Consider the following 23611-nt stretch of genomic DNA (forward strand, 5'->3'; position numbering starts at 1 on the left):
AGCCGAGGGTGCACTAGAACCCCTGTGCAAACTCAGTTCACGCTAATAGAATGCATTGGCCAGCGCTGATTGGCCAATGCATTCTATTAGCCCGATGAAGTAGAGCTGAATGTGTGTGCTAAGCACACACATTCAGCACTGCTTCATCAAGCCAATACAATGCATTAGCCAGTGCTGATTGGCCAGAGTACGGAATTCGGCCAATCAGCGCTGGCTCTGCTGGAGGAGGCGGAGTCTAAGATCGCTCCACACCAGTCTCCATTCAGGTCCGACCTTAGACTCCGCCTCCTCCGGCAGAGCCAGCGCTGATTGGCCGAAGGCTGGCCAATGCATTCCTATGCGAATGCAGACTTAGCAGTGCTGAGTCAGTTTTGCTCAACTACACATCTGATGCACACTCGGCACTGCTACATCAGATGTAGCAATCTGATGTAGCAGAGCCGAGGGTGCACTAGAACCCCTGTGCAAACTCAGTTCACGCTAATAGAATGCATTGGCCAGCGCTGATTGGCCAATGCATTCTATTAGCCCGATGAAGTAGAGCTGAATGTGTGTGCTAAGCACACACATTCAGCACTGCTTCATCAAGCCAATACAATGCATTAGCCAGTGCTGATTGGCCAGAGTACGGAATTCGGCCAATCAGCGCTGGCTCTGCCGGAGGAGGCGGAGTCTAAGGTCGGACCTGAATGGAGACTGGTGTGGAGCGATCTTAGACTCCGCCTCCTCCAGCAGAGCCAGCGCTGATTGGTCGAGTTCCGTACTCTGGCCAATCAGCGCTGGCCAATGCATTCTATTAGCCCGATGAAGTAGAGCTGAATGTGTGTGCTTAGCACACACATTCAGCTCTACTTCATCAGGCTAATAGAATACATTGGCCAATCAGCGCTGGCCAATGCATTCTATTAGCTTGATGAAGCAGAGTGTGCACAAGGGTTCAAGCGCACCCTCGGCTCTGATGTAGCAGAGCTGAGGGTGCACAAGGGTTCAAGTGCACCCTCGGCTCTCCTACATCAGAGCCGAGGGTGCGCTTGAACCCTTGTGCAGCCTCGGCTCTGCTACATCAGAGCCGAGGGTGCGCTTGAACCCTTGTGCACACTCTGCTTCATCAAGCTAATAGAATGCATTGGCCAGCACTGATTGGCCAGAGTACGGAATTCGGCCAATCAGCGCTGGCCAATGCATCCCTATGGGAAAAAGTTTATCTCACAAAAATCACAATTACACACCCGATAGAGCCCCAAAAAGTTATTTTTAATAACATTCCCCCCTAAATAAAGGTTATCCCTAGCTATCCCTGCCTGTACAGCTATCCCTGTCTCATAGTCACAAAGTTCACATTCTCATATGACCCGGATTTGAAATCCACTATTCGTCTAAAATGGAGGTCACCTGATTTCGGCAGCCAATGACTTTTTCCAATTTTTTTCAATGCCCCCAGTGTCGTAGTTCCTGTCCCACCTCCCCTGCGCTGTTATTGGTGCAAAAAAGGCGCCAGGGAAGGTGGGAGGGGAATCGAATTTTGGCGCACTTTACCACGTGGTGTTCGATTCGATTCGAACATGGCGAACACCCTGATATCCGATCGAACATGTGTTCGATAGAACACTGTTCGCTCATCTCTATTTCTTACAAAATCTAGCATAAGTAACATTGTGAAACCTTGCCACGCAGCCATATGGTGGCATCTAGAGTGTCTGCAGCTATATAGTATGGAGATGCCAGAGACCAGCATGCCTCTGCCCAGGTTTCGAACACACGAGCTATGTACATGTGGATCTACACTTATATCATTGAAGGTAACAGGAGTAATCCTAATGGAAGTGTATAGATTAAATATTTTTATGAGGATCCTTTGGTGAATACGCAAAGTACATGCATAGTCACCTCTCTATTCTAATCAATGAATGCAATAGATGTACAGTATTAAATTATACTAGGTTTTCAGACTGGGCTACACATTTTGTATCGCAGTATTCCAGCTTTAACTGTTCAGTGAATAGACACAAGTAACTCTATTGTTTAATATTCTGTAGCTTGAAAATGAATATTGGAAAGCTTTGCTACAGAGAGTCTCCATATCACCCCAGCCTTAGGCATAATGCACACAGAAGTCTGCAGGTACTCTGTGTGCTACCACATGGTGCACCCATGTATGGTGAAAATTTAATAAACTGTTCCCACCCCCTTTACTTATGTATAATTGGTGCCTTTTGGCTCAGGCATGCCAAAAAAAAATAACCTGCTTACCACTTTTGAGAAAAGTGGATGGGATAAAGGCCAGTCATGATGGAGACATCTCAGTCTGACAGATTCCCTATAAGTAATACCAGATAACTTCCTTAGCAGGGATGGGCGCAGGTAACTGAGGGCCACAGTACAAAAAACGTTATGACCCCCTTGATTTCCAGTATTTCAGCACATCGCACTTCTTTATGCCTTTCTAACAACCAGTAATCGGTAGGTATGATGTTCATGACACTTACCTGCAATGTAATAGACAGTAGAAGGCCTATAGAAAAAGGTACCTCGTACTCCTTTCAATATGCAATCAAGTTGATAGATTTATTAACAACAGCAACTCTAATAGTACAACGTTTCGGTCTCATGACCTTCATCAGGATCTCTTTCTACAGCAACTTCGCCCCCCCCCCCCTCCATGCACCTGTATTCTGTACAGTGACTTAACTTAGGTTGCGAGACCAAAAAGTTGCACTTTTGGAATTGCTGCTGCCAATAAATCTATCTATTAAATTGCAAAATAAAGAAGTGTGAGGTTCCGTCTTCTAAACTTTTTAGTGTGGAACCCTACCTCTGCACACTGATGTGGGGACTGCTGCTGACATTCCTTCTGCCAGACGGTAGACAGTCGCTCTTCAGTTGACCTACTGGCCCCCTGAGCAGCAGCACAAGCTGCACCCATGGTATGTCCATCCTGACGGGTTCACACCAGCGCCTGAACTCCGTTTTCAGGTTTCCGTCTTCTGCATGCAGAAGACGTAAACCTGTCATGCCAAGTCTGGCCGTGAGCACCATGAGTGTTTTATGTGCTTCGCGGCGAAACCGTTTTTTTTTTTAAACCAGACACAGAGTACTACATATCCGACTTTGTGTCCAGTTTTAAAAAAAATGGTTTCGCCGTGGAGCGCTTAAAACGCTCACCGGCGCACACAGCCAGAGACTTTTCAAGCCCATTCAAATGGGATTGAAACATGCCGGCAGGTTTCCGTCTCCTGCCCCTGTTTTGGGCAGGAAACGGAAACCTGCAGAACGGAGTATGGGCGCAGATGTGAACGAGCACTTAGAAGTACAAAAAGTAAAATAGCAAACCATAATTCTTTTTCTTAATATGGAAGGCGAGGTACACAAAGGGTAACTTGTATGCTCAATTCATGCTGCAATGTCTTAATGAAAAAGTTGAATATTGAACCAAAGAGTTAATGTATCAAATACATTTTTTTACACATTTTGTTGTACATCATTTACATACATGTATTGTATACTACATTTTAAATGTGCAATATAATTTTTAATGGTAAGAGGCATGAAAATAACATGTAAATGAAGAAACACATGGTATAAATATACAAGAACTATGTATGACTGCAGAGTATAAAACTCCTTGCAGAAACTATGCACTGCTATATTGTATTGCACTACAGCTGGGAAACAGAAAGGCTTCTCTCCATCAGCAACATAATACTCACCTTCATTCTGCGATGTGGTTTCTGTACCCTCTGGTGTTTTATCTGGCATCTCTGCTGAGACCTGGTTGGCAATACCTGCAGGACACAAAGAATGGAAAGGATTCTCACGCAGAGCCAAGACATTCCAGTCAAAGGACACCTTTACACAGTGCTAAGGCTAATGTTTCAGGATAGGTTTCCATTAATTTTTCTCTTTTTGTCTAGCATCTTTACAAACTGAAAAGATCCGTCCTAGTCATTTAAGATGTGTATAGGTATGGCCATCAGGAAAAAAGGAGAACTGCACCGTAATTGCACTAAATCGGTGGTGGGTCACACATCCATTAAATACGGTCTTGCTTTTAACTCTTTACAGAAAATGGTATACTTCTTGCAGATTGTGTTGTGTGTGTTATTTTGCTTTTTGATTGCCTTGTTCTGCTCAGCCCATTGTCTTTACTACCTTTTCTGACTGAGCACCTATCATCTATCTAAATGAATTGTATACCAGCCTAAATCCTGGCATTTTTATATATTATGGTACAATGTTGGGACTTTGTTTAATAAAAAATGCTCAAAGTAACACAGTTGATGACGTACAGTCCCTCTACCTGACCCATCTATCAAAGTTAATGGAACCATGCTTACCCCTCTCCCACAAGTCCGTTGCCTTGGGATAACCTTGGACTCTGACCTATCCTTCAAGTCGCACATCCAAACCCTCAACACCTCCTGCTGCCTCCAACTCAAGAACATTCATCAAATCCACTCGTTTCTCAACCTTGAAACTACCAAGATGCTCGTCCACGCTTTCATAATCTTCCACTTAGATTACTGTAACACCCTTCTCCATGGCCTTCCAGCGATTGCTCTTGTCCACCTCCAGTCCACCATAAACTGTGCTGCTTGCTTAATACACCTCGCCCCCCCCGTTCTTCATTAGCTGCTCCCCTCTGCCAATCCCTTCATTGGCTGCCGATTGCCCAGTGAATAGAGTTGAAGTACTAACACTGACATACAAAGCCATCCACAACCTGGCCCCTCCATATATCTCTGACCTAATCTCCCGCTACCTGCCCAAACGTAACCTCAGATCCTCCAAAGACCTCCTGCTCTGCTCTCATCCGCTTCTCACACAACCGTCTCCAAGATTTCTCTCGTGCATCCCCCATACTCTGGAACTCCTTACCAAGACACATAAGACTAACCCCCACAATCACAAGCTTCAAGAAGGCCCTGAAGACTCATCTATTCAGGAAGGCCTACAACCTCCAATAACACTACTGTCACCACACCACCATCTGAACAGCCTCTCCCCTCACGTTCTGTCTCTATCCCTCTTCCCTCATAGACTATTAAGTCCTTGCAGGCAGGGCCCTCTACACCAAAACAATGTCCGCCTCTTTGCTCCATTCTATGTGTACAGCTAATCGATGGGGTTGTCGGTTATCAGATACCCACAGATCTGATATTTGTGAAAAATAGATTTTGCCATCATGAATATGGCATGGGTGGTGGCCCCGCTGCCGCCATGCCCCGCTCACTTTTGCTACTAGTATTTTACTAGACTCTATATTGTAGCGTACAAAGTTTAGAGATCTGTAATATGCAATATTGCAACCATAAGCACATACACATGCGTTGCCACACAGACTCTATGCAATACAGCATGGCCTTGTGCATGAGCCCTTTATTACTATTTAAGCTGTTATTATTTATGTGTAGCATGAAGTAAGTGAAGTGCAAAGCTCATCAACAAACCAACGTCATGCATCAAGTTAATTTCATTTTCCACGCTTTCCGCAGCTGTCATTCCGGATTTTCTCAGCACAGTTTTATGTCCATAAAATTATTGCTATGTAAATATTTCTCCTCAAGAGTGTAAGAAACTGGATCTCTCGTCGATAAAGCCGTGAAGTATTAGTGCTCTGTTCTATAGTATAATAAATGCATTTCAGATCATTAGGATTTCCTGACAATTGTATTCTCAAGTATGACATCAAATCTGAAGACTATAGTAAAACTAATCTAATCTATTTGTCAGGCCTGAGATTTGCAACTAATAATTTTTTTTTGGATTTGCCCATTTATATTCGGATCAGGTCAGAACCAACCAAGTTAATATAAAGATTGACATCTCCACATTAAATTTCACGCCTGTTGTCAGTTACCTCAGTAATTGTTTGCATATTAAGTGACTTTCCTAAAAAATATACGGTATATATTTGGACAGCCAAAATAGGAATTCCTGAAATGTGCTATTAGGATTGAAGAGTTAATTACCGTACAATACTGAATTATTATTATTATTATTATTATTATTATTATTTTCAAATTTAATATTTAGCTTTTTCCCTCCGAAATCTGCTTAATACATTCTTTCATTTCAGATGTACTTTCAACATACATATTGTAACACATTGCTAAGACGCTCACATACACTAGTTATAGTATTTGTAGGTTTAATAAGCAAGGAACAGGAAGGACGTTTATGTAATAAAAGAACATGGTCTGAAGCGGTTTTTTGGAAATATTAGCCATATTTTCCATATTTTTCTAATGTTTGTCACATAGTATATACAACTCGATATTTTATATATGTTACTTTATGACTTTATGGATGGGGACTGGAAAGGTTTGCTTAATTTGAAGTTTCATATACTGTATGTACGGTATAAGAGTTTGAATAGTTAGGCCCATTTCACATCTGCATTCGGGTTTCCATTCAGGGGAAGTCCACTTGGGGACCCCCCCTGGAAAGGAAACTTATGCACATTAAAAAGTGGCTACCTGGGAAACCTGCAGACCTCATAGACTATAATGGGGTTTGCGTGGTTTCCGTTCGCAAGCAGCATTTTTCTCTTCGTATGTTTTGTGCGGAAACCGAGCAGAAACCGAACGGACCCCATTATAGTCTATGGGGTCCATGGGTTTCCTGAAGGTAACTGCTTTTTAATGTGTATAGGTTTCTGTTCGGGGGGTTTACTTGCATATAGATTAGAATTATCCCCTGATGAAACCTCACAGTGGAAACATGTAGGCTAGGAGATGTTAGGAGGGCAAGAGCAGCCATTATTTGCATTTAGGGAGAGTGCAGAGATTCAATCTATAGGTCATGGTTGAAACTGGTAGTTACCCTCTGACCTTCGGTAGTATTGGAGAAGCAGACCCCATATACCTGAGCCTGACTTAGCTATCAGTGTATTGGTAGCAGGATTGTTAATACAAACCACTATAATAAGATGCGCATGCGAACCAGGTCGCTGTAGCGGCTGTGTGTGGAATGCACAGCGCTTTTATTTTTATGTGTGGTATATTGGCTAGTTAGCATCGACTCTGCAACTAGCCAAGCAGATTATTGTAATAGTACCTGTACTGACGGCTAGGGAACCAATAGCGGAGCTACTAATATAACTGCTACAGCAATACATGCATATGAACCAAGTCACTGTAGTGGCAGTGTAGAGGAACGTATAGCGCTTTAGATTATGTATGTGGTATGAGTAGTTTTATATTCTCTAGTCACTTAGCCTTTTTTTGAGTATAGGGGTGAGCGAAACAGGGTCTCATTTAGTGACCAATAAAGTAGGAATGTGCAACCTATCCCTTATGAGCTGAGTGAAAAATATATACATATATTTGAGTTAATACAGTCTCGCTGCTGGGGTGGTTCTGATTCACTCCTAACAATTTTGATTGTTCATGCTAGTGCTGGCTATTGCTAATAAAACACGAATGGCATCTTCTTTGGCTTCAGTGGGTTACACTATACATAGGAAGCCTAGATGATAGTTGGCCTTTATAAGGATACATTAAGTGATGAGACACTTACAGGATTTATGGGGGCCTTTTTTGGACAAACCAGAGAGATATACCTGTGAATCACTGACAGCTGCGTCTGTGTTGTGTTTCCCCCGAGCTCGTGAAATCCTTCCTGATCAATTAGAACTACGACAACATAACTCAGGGGTCTTGAGCCCCTAACACCTGGAATGACCCCTTCTCCCTAAACCATCCTAAAAAGATAGACCCTTGTTAGTATCCCACACTTTTTTAGCACACTTGTTTCTTTAGGTTATTCAATAAAAGTTAAGTTTTAGTCTTTACACACAATTGTTTGGTTGGAAAATTATTTTATTTTTAACAATTAAAACTGAAAAGCTTAAGCGAAGATTTCTTTAATAGAAAGTCTGTCTCCGGTGTTTGTTAAAAACTGGTAAAGTTGTATAGTTCTTATTGTTTTTTAGCCAATAATTTGTCAAGTTTTAGATTTCATTCTGACCTTTTTGGATTCCCTTTTGCTACTTTACAAGGTCACTACACACTGAAATCCCTGTGTTCAATTAAATATTCTCCCCCTCAGCAGATAATTTTCTCTTCACTGGGAACACCAGCTGTCTTGTCCTTTTAGACAAATAACATACTCTTTGCTCTTGAACGCTCCCGACACAATGCATGTCCATTGGATTTCATCTTTCTGTATGCAATAGACAATGGTACATTCAAGATCTTTGACCTTAAAACTAATCTAAATAGCAAAGTGCAAAAGAAGTATCAAAAACAGCCAAATAATCAGTGATTGCTATAGCAGATAACTCATAGAGTAAGTGAAATTGTCCCAGAAATGACTTTCGTCATGTCAGCCAAAATAGTCATTGGCTTTCCCAATCTGTGCCCCGGACAAAGAGCTTTCGGTTCTGTACCGTAGCTCTTTACAGTCAGAAGGGCGTTTCTGTCAGTCAGGTACGTCCTTCTTCAAAGCAGCGCCTATTGCGCTGTACAGTGTGAGCGGGGAGGAAAGCCTCCTACCTCTCCTCACAGTGCTCGCCCATAGAGGAGTATTATCAGGAGGGGAGGGGGCGTTCCTCCCTGCTCACACTGTACAGTGCGATAGGTACTGCTCTGAAGAAGGACGTACCTGACTGACTGTCAGGAACACCCTTCTGACTGTAAAGAGCTACGGTACCGGAGCCGATAGCTCTTCACCCGGGGCACAGATCGAGAAAGCCAATAGTGCACTGAATTCAGCGCACTGTCGGCTTTCCAGCAGTATATAGAACTGCCTGTGCCCCAAACCATGAAAGGTCCTCTTTAAGGCTAAGGCCCCACATTTTGGAAACGCAGCTTTTTTTGTTGTAGACTTTGTTGTGGTTTTTTTGAGCCTTTAGGCTAAGGCCACACATTGTGGAAATGCAGCATTTTATGTTGCAGTATTTGAGCCAAACTCAAGAATTTCTATAAAAGGATTTGGAAATATATAGGAAATGCTTCTACTTCTATCTTCTACTCATTCCAGTCCTGGCTTTGGCTCAAAAAAACGCAACAAAATATGCAACAAAAAAAGCTGCGTTTCGGCAGCGTGGGGTCTTAGCCTTAGGCTAAGGCCCCACAGGGCATCCCGCAACAAAAAAGCTCTATGGGAAAAACTGTGGTGGCAAGGCATTGTGGATCTTCCCACAGCACTTTAGACAGAAAGTTTGCAGAGGTTTCCCTTTTTACAGAGGTTTCCCTTGCAGACTTTCTGTTTCAATTACTCCTATGGGGAAACTGCCAGCGTTTCCGTAGATATAATTGACATGCTGTGATTTCCAAAACTGCACCATTTTTGGAAATCATGTCGTGGTTTTTACCACAAAGTCGGCATGGGATTCACTAGAATCCCATCCACTTTGCCCTGACTGTAAAACGCTGTGATTTTTCCAGTGGCGTCCACGGGCAAATCACGGTGTTTAAGCTTCGGGGGGCCCCGGCCTAAAGGAGTTTTCTGGGACTTACAAATTGATGATTTATCCTTTGGATAGGTCATTAATATGTGATTTGTTGGGTTTAATACCCAGATTCCTCACATATCAGCTGTAAAGAGCTGTTTGTGAGCACCACAGCCACTTCCCTGGGCTAATGACATCCAGTGCCGGATTTGGATGAAAAGAAGCCCTAGGCTATTCCACTTATGAGGCCCTTTCACCTCCCATTTTTAAGTTTGTAAATTATATGAGAGATAATAAAATATATAATTACTGTGATATATATTAATATGTTAAATGAAACATGTTGTTATTGGTACTACCCTTTATAAAAAATGTGACACGGATAATAAATAAAAAAAAAATTTGCAACATCTTGAACATGGTGTTTCTCATTAGTTGTCTAAAAAAAAATTGTAATATTCGTATTATTTTCTTGTGGCTCGTTTGTATATTCGTGTTCAGTAAGTTGCTCTTGAATTAGTTCCATATTTTCACTTTGAGTTGGTGCAGCAGCCGTGTCCTCCATACAACGTGCTGCATTGCATCCAATTGAGTAGTACTAGTTGGCACACGCATGTAAGAAGTAATCGGCGTTAGTTTCTTTGCCTCATACTCTTGTAGCTTCTTTTTCTTTCGTTTGGAAGCGCCACTTTAAAATTTTTTACTCATTCTTAGATTAGCTGAACAGATACTTTATTGTTGAGAGCGCGATCCTTCGTTGCTGCTCACCACGTTGAATACAAAGTAGAAGAGACGTCAGCTTCCGGTTTTTGTATGTCGCGGGCAAGTTGTTGCTGCCCTCTGGTGGTAGCTCCGCCACAATCTTAACCAATACATTTTTATGTTTGTTTATTAGTCATATGCATAGAATTTCTCCTTATTTTCGGCTGTGTTTTAGTGTTCACTGTTTTTAGAATAGTGTCATTTTAATTTTGCTAATAATTTGAATGTAGGCCCCTCTTGATCTTGAGGCCCTAGGCTGAAGCCTAGTTAGCCTATTGGTAAATCCTGCACTGATGACATCACATTCATCATTCACATGATACAGTAACAAGTGAATGGGGCTGAGGTGCAATACCAAGCACAGCCCCTAGGAGGCGTATGGCGTTTTGCTGGATATTCAGTGAAGAGGATGCAACACTCAACTGGACCCTGCAGCCTGCTCAAGCAACTGATCGATGGGGGTTCTGAGTGTCAAATCCTTACTGATCAAATATTAATGATCTCTCCTAAGGTTAGGTCCTCAGAAAACACCTTTAAATACTTAATGGTTCCTTATCTATATGTTAACTGAATACAAAAAAATTCGGAAATAGTGAGCCTAGCCTTTAACAGCAGAAAATCCATTAGGAAAATCAGTTTTCCTGTTGGTTCATTTGCTATGGATTTCTATATCCTTCCATTGGCGCTACTGCCATTGTGTACATATGCTTCTCTTTATGTGTTTAGCTTTAAATTACAAAGCCCTTTGTTCCTTGGCAGCTTTATGTAGGAATAAAGAGCGGGTTATTGTTTCCGTCACAAAGCCAAACAACGTTATATTTCAGTAAACATTTATTTTGCCGATGGGATCAGAAAACGAGTTGTCAATGTAAATGATTGTCTTCAACAGGTGCGTGCAGACTGAAGTATGGGCCGTGAAACTGAGAAAGAAGAAAAACAGAACTAAAAGCAGAATATACAGTACATAACCTTTTACATTAACCAAGCCCTATGATATCATGCAATTACTAAACTTGTCCAGCAGCATTTTTAGGAATTCTTCCAAAAAGAAGGAACAGTCAACTCTTCATAACTTATTGATGAGAACCTTACAGCATTGTGAAACAGTCATAATAATCCCACTGTGTATTGTGTATTGTATGCAGAGATTACAAATTCTTGGGATATTAATTTACCTAGAAAGAGAGTCAACTGTATAGGTATACCGCTTCATTAAGATGTAGAACATAACGTATGCTAGGGGTGTAACTACCGGGGTAGCAGCAGTAGCCGCTGCAACAGGGCCCCAGACATTAGGGGGCACAGCAGGGCCCTGATGGGTTTTTTTTAAATATTTTAATAGGCTGTTCGTTACCTGCTGTAGTAATCCCAGTAAGTAATGGGCCCTATTTACTTACCGATCCTCGCTCCTACTCACGACCGCCTGTGCTTCTTCTACTGTAGATGCGGATGTGAACAGGACTGGGGATTGGAAATTGGGGCCGCGGGTCTGCGAACCATCAGCATAAACTGCTAACATTATACTCTGAGGTATAATATGTACAACAACAGTTGTACATATGGGCTGTCGCTTCATTCATCTCTATAGGACTGTCAAAGAAAAGATGAGTGTATAGTGCTTGTCCATATCCAGCAGTCATGTAGAATTAAATGGAGAGCAAAACTGCTTGGTGTCAGTGGATGAACCTTGATAGATCTAGCAGCTATCCTTTATCCAGTCGATATGGAGTAACTTGTTATTAATACATAATATATTATTATTCCAATGTTATTGGAAGTCAACTACCCTGGATATGTTTAATTGTAGGAAAAGGGGGTACTCAGAAGAAACCCACATGAACACAGTGAAAGCATAAAGACTCCAAGCAGATATTGCCTTCCAATCCCCGGCCCTAGTGCCAACCCCTGAGCCAACCCCTGTGTTTTTTTCTACTTCTTATTCCAACTGTCTTTGTATAAAAGCAGAATTAGCATACTACTATGATATGTACGGCAGAGCCCCGCATACCAATGGTTTAATGATATGCTCAGATCTACGTAACACATCTGTTCTGTATTTCAACGTTATCTGGCTTTGTCCAGATTCTCCTGCCTACCAACCCTCATCGCTCCCTTAACATAATTAACCTTCATTCCAATTTAATCAGGTGCCCATTTTCATCCACAGACAAGGTTGGCTGCTTCTGAATAGTGAAGCTGCTTTACAAAAGGTATTAATGACAATCCTATTTCAAGTGCATTGATAATATTGGCCCGGTTCCCCTTTCTCTTGTGCAGCTGACAGATAGTAAGCTTGATTTCTCTGGCTTCAAATGCTCGGTGCAGCGGCTATTGATGGAGAAAACAAAGCTAATGGCTATGGACTGTTTGGGTGTATAAATAAAAGACGGACAATTACGCCTCGAAACAGAGTCCACATGAAAGAAAATGTCAGATTAGAACTTCAGGATGGAAGAATGGAGCTTTCCCTTAGATTTGAGTTCTTCTCTATTCATTTCTCACTTTGAAAACTATCATTCCCATGAAGTACAGGATTTAGAATGACATAATATGGTCCATGGTAAATGCTATCCAATATTTTAGTTTTCTGGTTAGGCGTGACAATGAAAGTCTACTGGAGGAACTGTAATGACAACTAAGTAGTATTTTGCTTAGGAAGTGTGGCTTTAGTTTTCCTTTAGATTGATGTTGGTATTTACTAGAGATGAGTGAACATTAAAATGTTCGAGGTTCGATATTCGTTTCGAGTAGCCCCTCAATATTCGACTACTCGAATCGAATATTGAACCCTATTATAGTCTATGGGGGAAAAATGCTCGTTTCAGGGGTAGGCAACATTCAATCAAATTATACTTACCAAGTCCACGAGTGAGGGTCAGGCTGGATCCTCCGTGCAGTCTTCTCCTTGCAGCGTCCCCGCGGCATCTTCCGGCTCTGAATTCACTCTGCCAGGCATCGGGCCTGGGCAGAGCCGACTGTGCATGCCCGCACTACAAGCGGACATGCGCAGTCGGCTCTGCCCAGGCAAGATGCCTGGAAGAGTGAATGAAGAGCCGGAAGACGCCTTGGGGAAGCTGCACGGAGAAGACTTCTAAAGGTAGGAGAAGAACCAGCGTTGATTGGCCAACTGTATAGCATTCGGCCAATCAATGCTGGTTCTGCATCGAACTTTTACATTCGAACAGCGAGTGGTACTCGATTGAGTACGAGTATTTCGAATACTGTAGTATTCGATCGAATACCTACTCGATCGAGTACTACTCGCTCATCTCTAGTATTTACCAATATTCCTAAGTCAGGTAACCATTACTAAAATAGATTTCATGAATGTACCTGCAAAGCCTCCGATGGTACATAGTTTTGTACATTAAAAGCACAACATGAGGTCAGTGCGACTGCCATACATATCAGTCTGCAAAGTTAACATCTAGATCCTAAGAATCTACAAATGGGAACATTTCAATTGGTATAAACATTTGGTTTACGTAATAATTATGACCCTGTATTATATTCAGGTAGATATTTAACCTCATTTAACCTTGTCCTATAAAAGTGTAATAAAACCAAACCACATTTTCCACCACCCTTATAAACATCTCATGCTTCCCTTTCCCACTTGCGAAGGTTATTGAATCTGCATTGCCACTCTCTCGTATACATTGGTGCACAAGACAAGAAGTATTTGCAAAAGCAGGACAAATGTTAGTGAACTGTGAACCCTCAATACTTTTTGGGAACTCTTGGTGTATAGTTTTTCCAACCAAAAGTATTACAAAAATATGGAACATGTCTAACATGTTCAAGAAGCCGAGACAAAGAACTACATCTGTAGCTTTTCTTTTGCTCCATTCCAAATTCCATTAACACCTTCAAGAACATGTGGGTGAAAAGTCCTTCAACTATTCTAAGAGGTTTTAACCATTGTTCTAGTTAAATTCCACTTTTCCCAGGATCTTTTGACCCCACACAAAGGCGCGTTTCTAAAACACTTCGAATGTCCAATTCTTGGCAAGGTTCTACCATGTGGTCCTTCATTCAACCGCAGTCTTAAAAGTACACTAAGACTGCTGAGTACTTTCAAGTATGATCACAATCCTTTTATTGAGCATTGCATCTGCTTAATAAACCAACAATCCAAAGTGTTTTTTTTTTATTCATGGGAATGTCTAAATATTTTAAAATAATGACAAGTGGCCATTGCACAGACGAGTCCAGAGGAATACATGGCTGCCAGGAGTAGTAGTCAGTCTATATCAGAGGTTCCCAAACCTTTTTTTCTCATAGACCACTTTCAAAATTTTACTGGTTTCGGTGGACCCCCTGCTGCTACATTTCTACCATATTCCCAAAACTCATCAAAAAATGTGAAGATTAGATCTAACATAGACACCCGTTGAGTCTCCTGTGGACCCCTGAGGGTCCACCTGGACCACTTTGGAAATCACTGGTCTATATAAAGCTAGGTTCTCTTGGCTTATATTTACTGTACAACAACTTTGGTTGACACATTACGTTTACTGGGGGTTTTACAGCTATAGATGGTTGTGTCGGACCATAAGTGGTCTTCCTTCTCTACTCAAGTTTCCCATATACAAACACTGACTAAACCAACTGGGTAGAGCGACTATTTGATTTGTATCTGGGCTCTATGTTGGGCAGATGAAGGATCAGGCATGTTCAATTTCACATGCCCAATCCTTTTGTTTCAAGAGAAATAAGTCATTACCGGAGGTGATTGGTTTATTCCTTTTTTTTCTGGTTAATAAGCTTCAATGAAGATATGGGGACTTAGCTGTAGCACTGAAGCCTTGTTTTTGTGTACATTTCATGTACATACCAGATTCATCTACCCCGGGAAAACCATGTCCTAAGAGTAAAAAAAATCTAAAATAGACAAAACCATAGGATGACTTATCAGTTTAGCTGTTTTCTTGGTCATAAATAGATACTTGCCATAAAGCACATTAAAATATTCAAACAAAACCAAAAAAATTGCAAAATGTAGATATCTGCTAGTAGTGGATTGGTCTCATTATTATAAGTCAGTTAGACTTAAAGCATCTATCTTCCTTTCTCAGCCCAAGAATGGGACTACTGTTAAATGTGAGTCTTATTGTTAATTATTATGTCATCTAGGAACAGAAACAAGTAAGACATTTTCTAATTATAGTGCAATTGATCCTGACCCCTTCTGTTTGCTTTGGTTGGATTCCATCAAATTTTCATGTTTCATTTATTACTGAAAACATATGGCATTGAGCTCGGTAAATGGATACACATACAATAGGTTCTTTAACGGCACAGACTGAACTGTCTACAAAGTGACAAATACAAGTATGAATTGTGTTATATGATTTTGGCAACACAAAGACATTCCTGTTGATAAGTTTTATTATACTTCTACAATTATGTGACCTAGTACTGAAAGGCATACAGTATATTGCTTTATCCGGGGCTCTGTAAGATAACATGGTAATAATCAGAACTATTGGCTCGAGTTCTTATTTTATGGAGTTATAAAGTTGCTGGGCTGAATTATAGTGAGGGCAAATGGTTAAATTGCCCTGGAACCTCTGGGGGGGGGAGTATTGACCATCCCCTGGTACAAACTATACTCAACTGAATGTTAGACCCATGCCAAGGGCCAACATAGACAAAATTATTGTAAGAGCTTTGAGACTGTGGAACTAGAACTAGAGTGAGGGACGAGCTAAATACTTCAAGGTGCACGGTGCATAACTAAGATTGAAATCACACATAAAATATGAGGACGTTTTTTCATTCAAAGCCAGAAGTGGATTCAAATGGAATTGGAAATATAAAGAGAGAACTTTTTTCTGGATCCATTTTTGCTTTGGCTCAAAAACTGCATCTCAATTGGTATTGAAAACTGCATGTGCGTTTCTATCCTAAGGAAGCTATAGGAGTTAAGATCAACTTTTTAAGGTTTTATTTTATGATTTGTGTCATTTTATGGAAACTTATTGACTTATTGCCATTGTGTTGTGTATTTTAATTTAAAAAAAGAAGTCTCTACCTGACCTCTATTGACCTACAAGAAAAAATATGGTGTAATGTAATAGAATCATCTCGTGTGTCAAAACAAACAGATCATACAAGGAGTTTGTTGGAAAGAATTGGACAAGACAACATTCCTGCTCTGGGAGGTGAACTATAAGAAGGAACCACCAAGCTAACAGGCTAGACATGTAAGTATTAAGTTTACTGTCTCATAAGAGCGGACTAATGTGTAATATTGTGGGACACTGTTCAGTGGAAGGTATAGTTTAATCATTTATAACAAAAAATAAATCTAAATCACAATAAAAAGAGATTTACTGTATTTTTGGACTCTGGGATTAGAGACATTATTTTTTTTTTTACTTTTTCAATTGTACATTTTAAATGTTAACTATCCAATTAATGGTAAAGATTAGAGATGAGCGAGTAGTGTTCAATCGAGTAGGTGTTCGATCGAATACTACGGTACTCGAAATACTCATACTCGTTCGAACACTACTAGCTGTTCAAAGTTTAAGGTTCGATGCAGAACCAGTGTTGATTGGCAGAATGCTATACATTCTGCCAATCAACGCTGGTTCTTCTCTTACCTTTAGAAGTCTTCTCCGTGCAGCGTCCCCGCGGCGTCTTCCGGCTAGAATTCACTCTGCCTAGGCATCCGGCCTAGGCAGAGCCGGCTGCGCATGCGCGGGCATGCCCTCGCATGCGCAGTTGGCTCTGCTTAGGCGTCGGGCGGGGCAGAGCTGACCGCGCATGCGGCAGTCGGCTCTGCCTAGGCCCCGATGCCTAGGCAGAGTGAATTCCAGCCGGAAGACACCGCAGGGGCCCTGCACCGGGAGAAGACTTCAAGGAGAATCCAGCCCAACCGTCACTCGTGGACTTGGTAAGTATAATGTTATCGAATTTTGCGTACCCCTGAAATTAGCATTTCCCCCCATAGACTATAATGGGGTTCAAAATCCGTTCGAACAGTCGAACAGTGTGCGGCTGTTCGAATCGGATTTCGAACCTCGGACATTTTAGTGTTCGCTCATCTCTAGTAAAGATACAGTCCTATGAAAAAGTTTGGGCACCCCTATTAATCTTAATCATTTTTAGTTCTAAATATTTTGGTGTTTATAACAGCCATTTCAGTTTGATATATCTAATAACTGATGGACACAGTAATATTTCAGGATTGAAATGAGGTTTATTGTACTAACAGAAAATGTGCAATATGCATTAAACCAAAATTTGACCGGTGCAAAAGTATGGGCACCTCAACAGAAAAGTGACATTAATATTTAGTAGATCCTCCTTTTGCAAAGATAACAGCCTCTAGTCGCTTCCTGTAGCTTTTAATCAGTTCCTGGATCCTGGATAAAGGTATTTTGGACAAACAATTCAAGTTCAGTTAAGTTAGATGGTCGCCGAGCATGGACAGCCCGCTTCAAATCATCCCACAGATGTTCAATGATATTCAGGTCTGGGGACTGGGATGGCCATTCCAGAACATTGTAATTGTTCCTCTGCATGAATGCCTGAGGATTTGGAGCGGTGTTTTGGATCATTGTCTTGCTGAAATATCCATCCCCGGCGTAACTTCAACTTCGTCACTGATTCTTGAACATTATTCTCAAGAATCTGCTGATACTGAGTGGAATCCATGCGACTCTCAACTTTAACAAGATTCCCGATGCCGGCATTGGCCACACAGCCCCAAAGCATGATGGAACCTCCACCAAATTTTACAGTGGGTAGCATGTGTTTTTCTTGGAATGCTGTTTCTTTTTGGACGCCATGCATAACGCCTTTTTTTATAACCAAACAACTCAATTTTTGTTTCCAAAATGAAGCTGCCTTGTCCAAATGTGCTTTTTCATACCTCAGGCAACTCTATTTGTGGCGTACGTGCAGAAACGGCTTCTTTCTCATCACTCTCCCATACAGCTTCTCCTTGTGCAAAGTGTGCTGTATTGTTGACCGATGCACAGTGACACCATCTGCAGCAAGATGATGCTGCAGCTCTTTGGAGGTGGTCTGTGGATTGTCCTTGACTGTTCTCACCATTCTTCTTCTCTGCCTTTCTGATATTTTTCTAGGCCTGCCACTTCTGGGCTTAACAAGAACTGTCCCTGTGGTCTTCCATTTCCTTACTATGTTCCTCACAGTGGAAACTGACAGGTTAAATCTCTGAGACAACTTTTTGTATCCTTCCACCGAACAACTATGTTGAACAATCTTTGTTTTCAGATCATTTGAGAGTTGTTTTGAGTAGCCCATGATGCCACTCTTCAGAGGAGATTCAAATAGGAGATCAACTTGCAATTGGCCACCTTAAATACCTTTTCTTATGATTGGATACATCTGGCTATGAAGTTCAAAGCTCAGTGAGGTTACAAAACCAATTTTGTGCTTCAGTAGTCAGTAAAAAGTAGTTAGGGGAATTCAAATCAATAAAATGATAAGGGTGCCCATACTTTTGCACCGGTCAAATTTTGGTTTAATGCGTATTGCACATTTTCTGTTAGTACAATAAACCTCATTTCAATCCTGAAATATTACTGTGTCCATCAGTTATTAGATATATCAAACTGAAATGGCTGTTGCAAACACCAAAATATTTAGAACTAAAAAATGATTAAGATTAATAGGGGTGCCCAAACTTTTTCATAGGACTGTAATATAGAGCCCCACTACAGTGCCCTATACAATTGCCATTCACAGTGTCCCATCATAAAATCATCTGTCCCATCATAAAATCATTTTGCTAAATACATATCCCTCTCTCCCATAATCTCACCAGCTCAGAGTGGATTTCAGTCTGTGTAACAGTTTGTAAAATACCGTAAGTGAATTAATGACAACTTATACGGAATCTTTTCCTACAAACTATATATCAATATGCTCAATTCCTATTATGCTGCCTGCAAATTGCATTGCATTATGTGATAGGTTCTCTTTAAATATGGTTTGCCAAGTTCTTCCTTTTTAGCCCTTATTTACTCCCATAAGCCCTATGCACCCATTCAATACCACTTTTGATGGCCAAGTGTCATCTATTTTGTATCCATTTTACTGGGCCATTAAACAAAAACGGATGAATTTCTTTGGTCTTTCATTTTTGAAAACAATTGTAAGGCCTCTGACCTCCCGGGTGCTTAGGTGTCTCACACCCTCTGTAGGTAAATCCGCACACATAGCTGGGGCTCCGAGGACTAAAAAGTTTATGTTTGATTATTCCAAACAGTGAATAAAATATACTAACACAGACTTACATAAGGCATCCTTTTCCTGACATGTATCTGACTCACCACGAGTCGTCAGTCATAGAAAGCGATAACATACAACTTAGGGTATGAAGTTAATGGGAGCCGGTTTTGGCAACAGATTTTGAGGTGGATTCCTTGTCAAAATCCGCTGCCAAAAATCTCTGTGTGAACTGACCCTTAAATTGTTAAAAGTGCAAGACAATCCACCCATCACATTGGATCCTCATTTCTGACCCAACCTAATGATCTGTTTTTAACAAATGGTCGTCAATACATTTTACATCCATTAAAATAGATTTATTGAATTCTATTGGGTCCATGTGTCTGTCAAAATGAGCAAAGATAGAGCATGTCCTTTTTTAGCAGACTTTTTCTGCCAAAAAAACTCAAATGTGAATGCACTCATTCACTCTCAAGATTTTTAAAATGGTTGTTCCATCATTTTCCGTTGTCATGTGAATAAGCCCTTACAGTTTTGTAGAAGAGATCATTTTGCTGAATATAAGAGGTGAAATACAGAAGTGCATATACAGTGCAAGGAATTATTTCACAGTGTGTGGCCTGTGCTCCTGCCATGTAAACAGGTCAAAGCCCAAAATGAATTCAATAAAGCAGCTCTGTCTGCCTCTATCATAGCAAGAATTCACAGCATGATCTGAAGCACCAACCATCACACTTGAAAACCTTTGACAATATAATGTAATTGAGTTGCAAAAGGTTTTTTTTTTTTAATCAATATGATCTGACATCTTTGTTATGGATTTTCCCTTTAAGCTTTGTACTTGACTTTTCTACAATCTACAATTGTTCAGAATGTTATCCTAAGATACATTTTGTACAGTTAATAGACATATTATTTACAGAAATGTTTATGGAAATCCCATTGCCATGTATTATGCCATTAAAACACTAATAATATGAAATAATTTGAGATTAATAATTCCATACAATCTGCGGCTTAGTTCAGACCTGCTTTCGGACTTGCATCATGCTTTTGTTACAGACTAAGGTACACTATTAACCTTAATAAAATAAATGTTCCCTTTTCTTGTAGTCTGGTATAACAGAGGTCTCATTCACTGGCAGACCATATGGAAAGTAACTACATGTTGTAGAAAATGTGATTTCCTGACTGTGAATGAAAGTTTTCACTGCATGGTATCCGGTCGGCCAGGAGGGAAAAAAAAGAAAATATTAACCCCTTTAACACCACAATCGGTTATTTCTGGATAAGGTAAGTAAGTTGGTATCACTACAGACAGGGGGATGGGAAATAAAATTTTTCCAGATTTCCAGTATATTGTTATTTCTATTTTTATATCAGTACTTAGACATAATGTCATTCTCTGCACAGAAGAGCAGTATATGGGATCTATGCTGTATATTGAGATTAAAGTAATGTGGATTAGTGATACATTTACTTATAAAGCAGTATAGTTGTTCTCCATCTGGCTCTAGTAATGCTTGTTATAAGCTTAGTTTAATGACGCCTTATTACTGATAGTGCTTATTACACACATACACCATTATGTATCCTATTCTTCTCTGGTTTCTAAAGGTCAGAGAAGGAAAGTGCAATTTCAATTAAAATTTGTCACCGCTCTGCTCTATAGAGAGTCCGACATCTCTGCAAGACAGCGGCAGTGCAGAAAGGTGCAAGCATTTCAATAGCCTAGGACAAAGGCATTGAAGCTAATACATATACAATGCGTAGAAACCCCTTTGACCCTACAACCCCCTGCTTCACTTTCTGGCACCAGGGCACAGAGCAGCCTCCCTGATCCTTGGCAAGAAGGGGCTACTGGTTGACCCTTATAGAGCCTTTGACTCCAAGGGTTAAGGAACTTTAGAGGCCTTTTCTCCAGTTAGAGTGGGCTTGCAATATACTGCGTCTTTGTGCACTCTGTGTGGCACATGCATGCCTTTGTAACTTGCTATAAGTCCTACAGCTGGGCTCTGACCCTATTAGTAAGTGCTGCTGCTTATCCTATAAGTAAAAATCTTGTATTTTCTGTTTTAAAGTGGCCAATAATACTGCCATGTGGAGCGGTTATGGGCATGGAAGAGAGCAAATACAGATCTCTTCCTTGTCCTCAAATCCAACTCTAACTGATTGGTAAATGCCCTTTACCACCCTGGGTGATGTGTGCCTGGGGTGACGATGGTGACATTACAGCGACCGCATCGGTTTAATACATTTGCCTGCAAGTTATTGTAAACTACAATGGTCATGATATATGGAAACATGAGCACTGACACTGGTTGTGCTGTATTTTAAAGGAGTATTCCCATTTTGCATTTGCTCAGAATATGCCATAAATATGTAAGTCGTGGAACTCAACTATGGGATCCAAACCTATCGCAAGAATTGGGGTCCCATAAGCGTTGGGGATGCTTAGAAAGGAGAGTGCATTGTACAGAATATGTGCAGCTCTCTCTTTTCATATCTAAGGGATTTCCAAAAATCCCTTATTCTCAACTATTTTCAGCATTCTCATAGACATTATTATTTATATATTATGCTTACTTATATAGCGCCATCATATTCCGCAGCGCTTTACAGACAATGACATGACTAGAGAGACACACATATGTACATATACTGTCTCAGTGGTCACCACTTGTGGGGTATCTATATCTATTGCACATATATGACATACAATATACCATACCATAAATAAAACTTTAATATGAAAATTTTACCTATTAAAGCTTCCACCAAAAGTGGATTATAACATATCATCCCGCCAATATTAACTAAGGGACAGCAAGAAGTGAAATGGACTAGGCTATATTGTGAATATAATGCAATTTCATTTAGAACTTAGTGGATTTTATGTTAAGTATTTTTATTCTATATTTGTTTATTGATGTATTTTTAGATTTTGCATGTATTATGTCACTAGTTCCCGAACATGAATACAGCCTAGTCATCAAAATCTCTGTCATGCTATGAAAATGCTACAGAAAAAATCCTGTATAGGAGACAGCCATGCAATACTAGCATGAAAGACAGCAGAACAATCCAATATGTGTTCCTTCAGCCTTGTTAACATTGTGCTTGTGTGTGAGTGACAGCTATTAGGTTAGTTTTAGAGGTCAATCAATTGTTACATAAATCCAAGTTCATGTCCTCGCGGGAGGGAAAGCATCTTGCATTTATCTTTCCTTGACAGACTAGGTCATATTGATAATGTTCCAACCTCACCAGGCCCAGAGCCCATATCCCAGCTCCAGTGAAAGCCCTTCTAACCAGCTGGCAAGTATCTGCATAGCTGTGCTAGTGGTGGGTGCCAAGTCTTAAACAAGCATAATAGGAACACTTATCAGCTATGTCCAGTGCAAATGATCTCCTGGCTGGATCTGAAATAGCAGTAGCGTGTGGCTGCTTCGCTTTACAACTGTCATCATTGAGTAAATCTCTTTAGTAAGGAGCTGCATTCCTTGTGTTAGCTCCAATAACCTGCAAGATGTAAAGACAAATGACTTTGGATGTGTTTATAGATCGGACTAAATCTAAAATTTCCTCTATATTTTGATTGGTTTAATCTATTTATCTTTTTTTGAGTTATTTGTTTTTTGAAAAGCTGGATGACAACCCCATCTGGCCATTATAACAACACCTATGGGGAGATGTGAAGATGATATGTAAGCAGTGATGCATCCCTCGATGCTGTATCGCTGCAATAAGTTTGGCTTTCCCAGAACAACTGATAAACCTACATACAAGGGGACAATCTCAGGCATTAAATGTATATCACTGAACCCACCAATTTCAATGGGTAATATAGTGACATCCCATCTCTACGCCAAAGGCAAATGTTGGGGGAAATAGGGATCAAGCAAGTGGATTTCCTCTGCAAAGTCCTTTGTTCTCATGGACCTAAGAACAAAATCAGCTTGGTCCCCTCTTCAGCTCAGGTAACAATCACAACTTGGTCAAGCCGAGCATACATGTGTACAGGAGAGTTGTGGGAGATAGCGTCTGCTGAACACAGCTCCTGGACCCTAACAGAAAATTTGCAAATGGGCACCCAATCCGTAACACATCATTTATATTACTGGTGTTACATGAGGCAGAGCGGGTATTGGGGCTCCCTCAGTTTTAAGGGTTGGGGTGCAACCACTGCAGCTCCTATGAGGGCCCTGGTTGATCACTGGACTCCTTGCAGCCACTATCTTT

The 23611-nt window shown here is 40.8% G+C and overlaps 1 protein-coding gene across 1 annotated transcript in view; it reads right to left on the minus strand.

Annotated features, from left to right (window-relative positions):
* Positions 1-23611, minus strand: part of PLEKHG1 (pleckstrin homology and RhoGEF domain containing G1) — a 176177-nt gene that overhangs the window by 123624 nt on the left and 28942 nt on the right. Inside the window, exon 2 of the mRNA XM_075267625.1 lies at positions 3708-3782. Coding sequence (XP_075123726.1) covers positions 3708-3756 — 49 coding nt within the window. The 5' untranslated portion in view covers positions 3757-3782. The remainder of the gene's footprint in view (positions 1-3707; positions 3783-23611) is intronic.

Source organism: Leptodactylus fuscus, chromosome 3 (genome assembly GCF_031893055.1).
Source record: "Leptodactylus fuscus isolate aLepFus1 chromosome 3, aLepFus1.hap2, whole genome shotgun sequence".
Lineage (NCBI taxonomy): Eukaryota > Metazoa > Chordata > Amphibia > Anura > Leptodactylidae > Leptodactylus > Leptodactylus fuscus.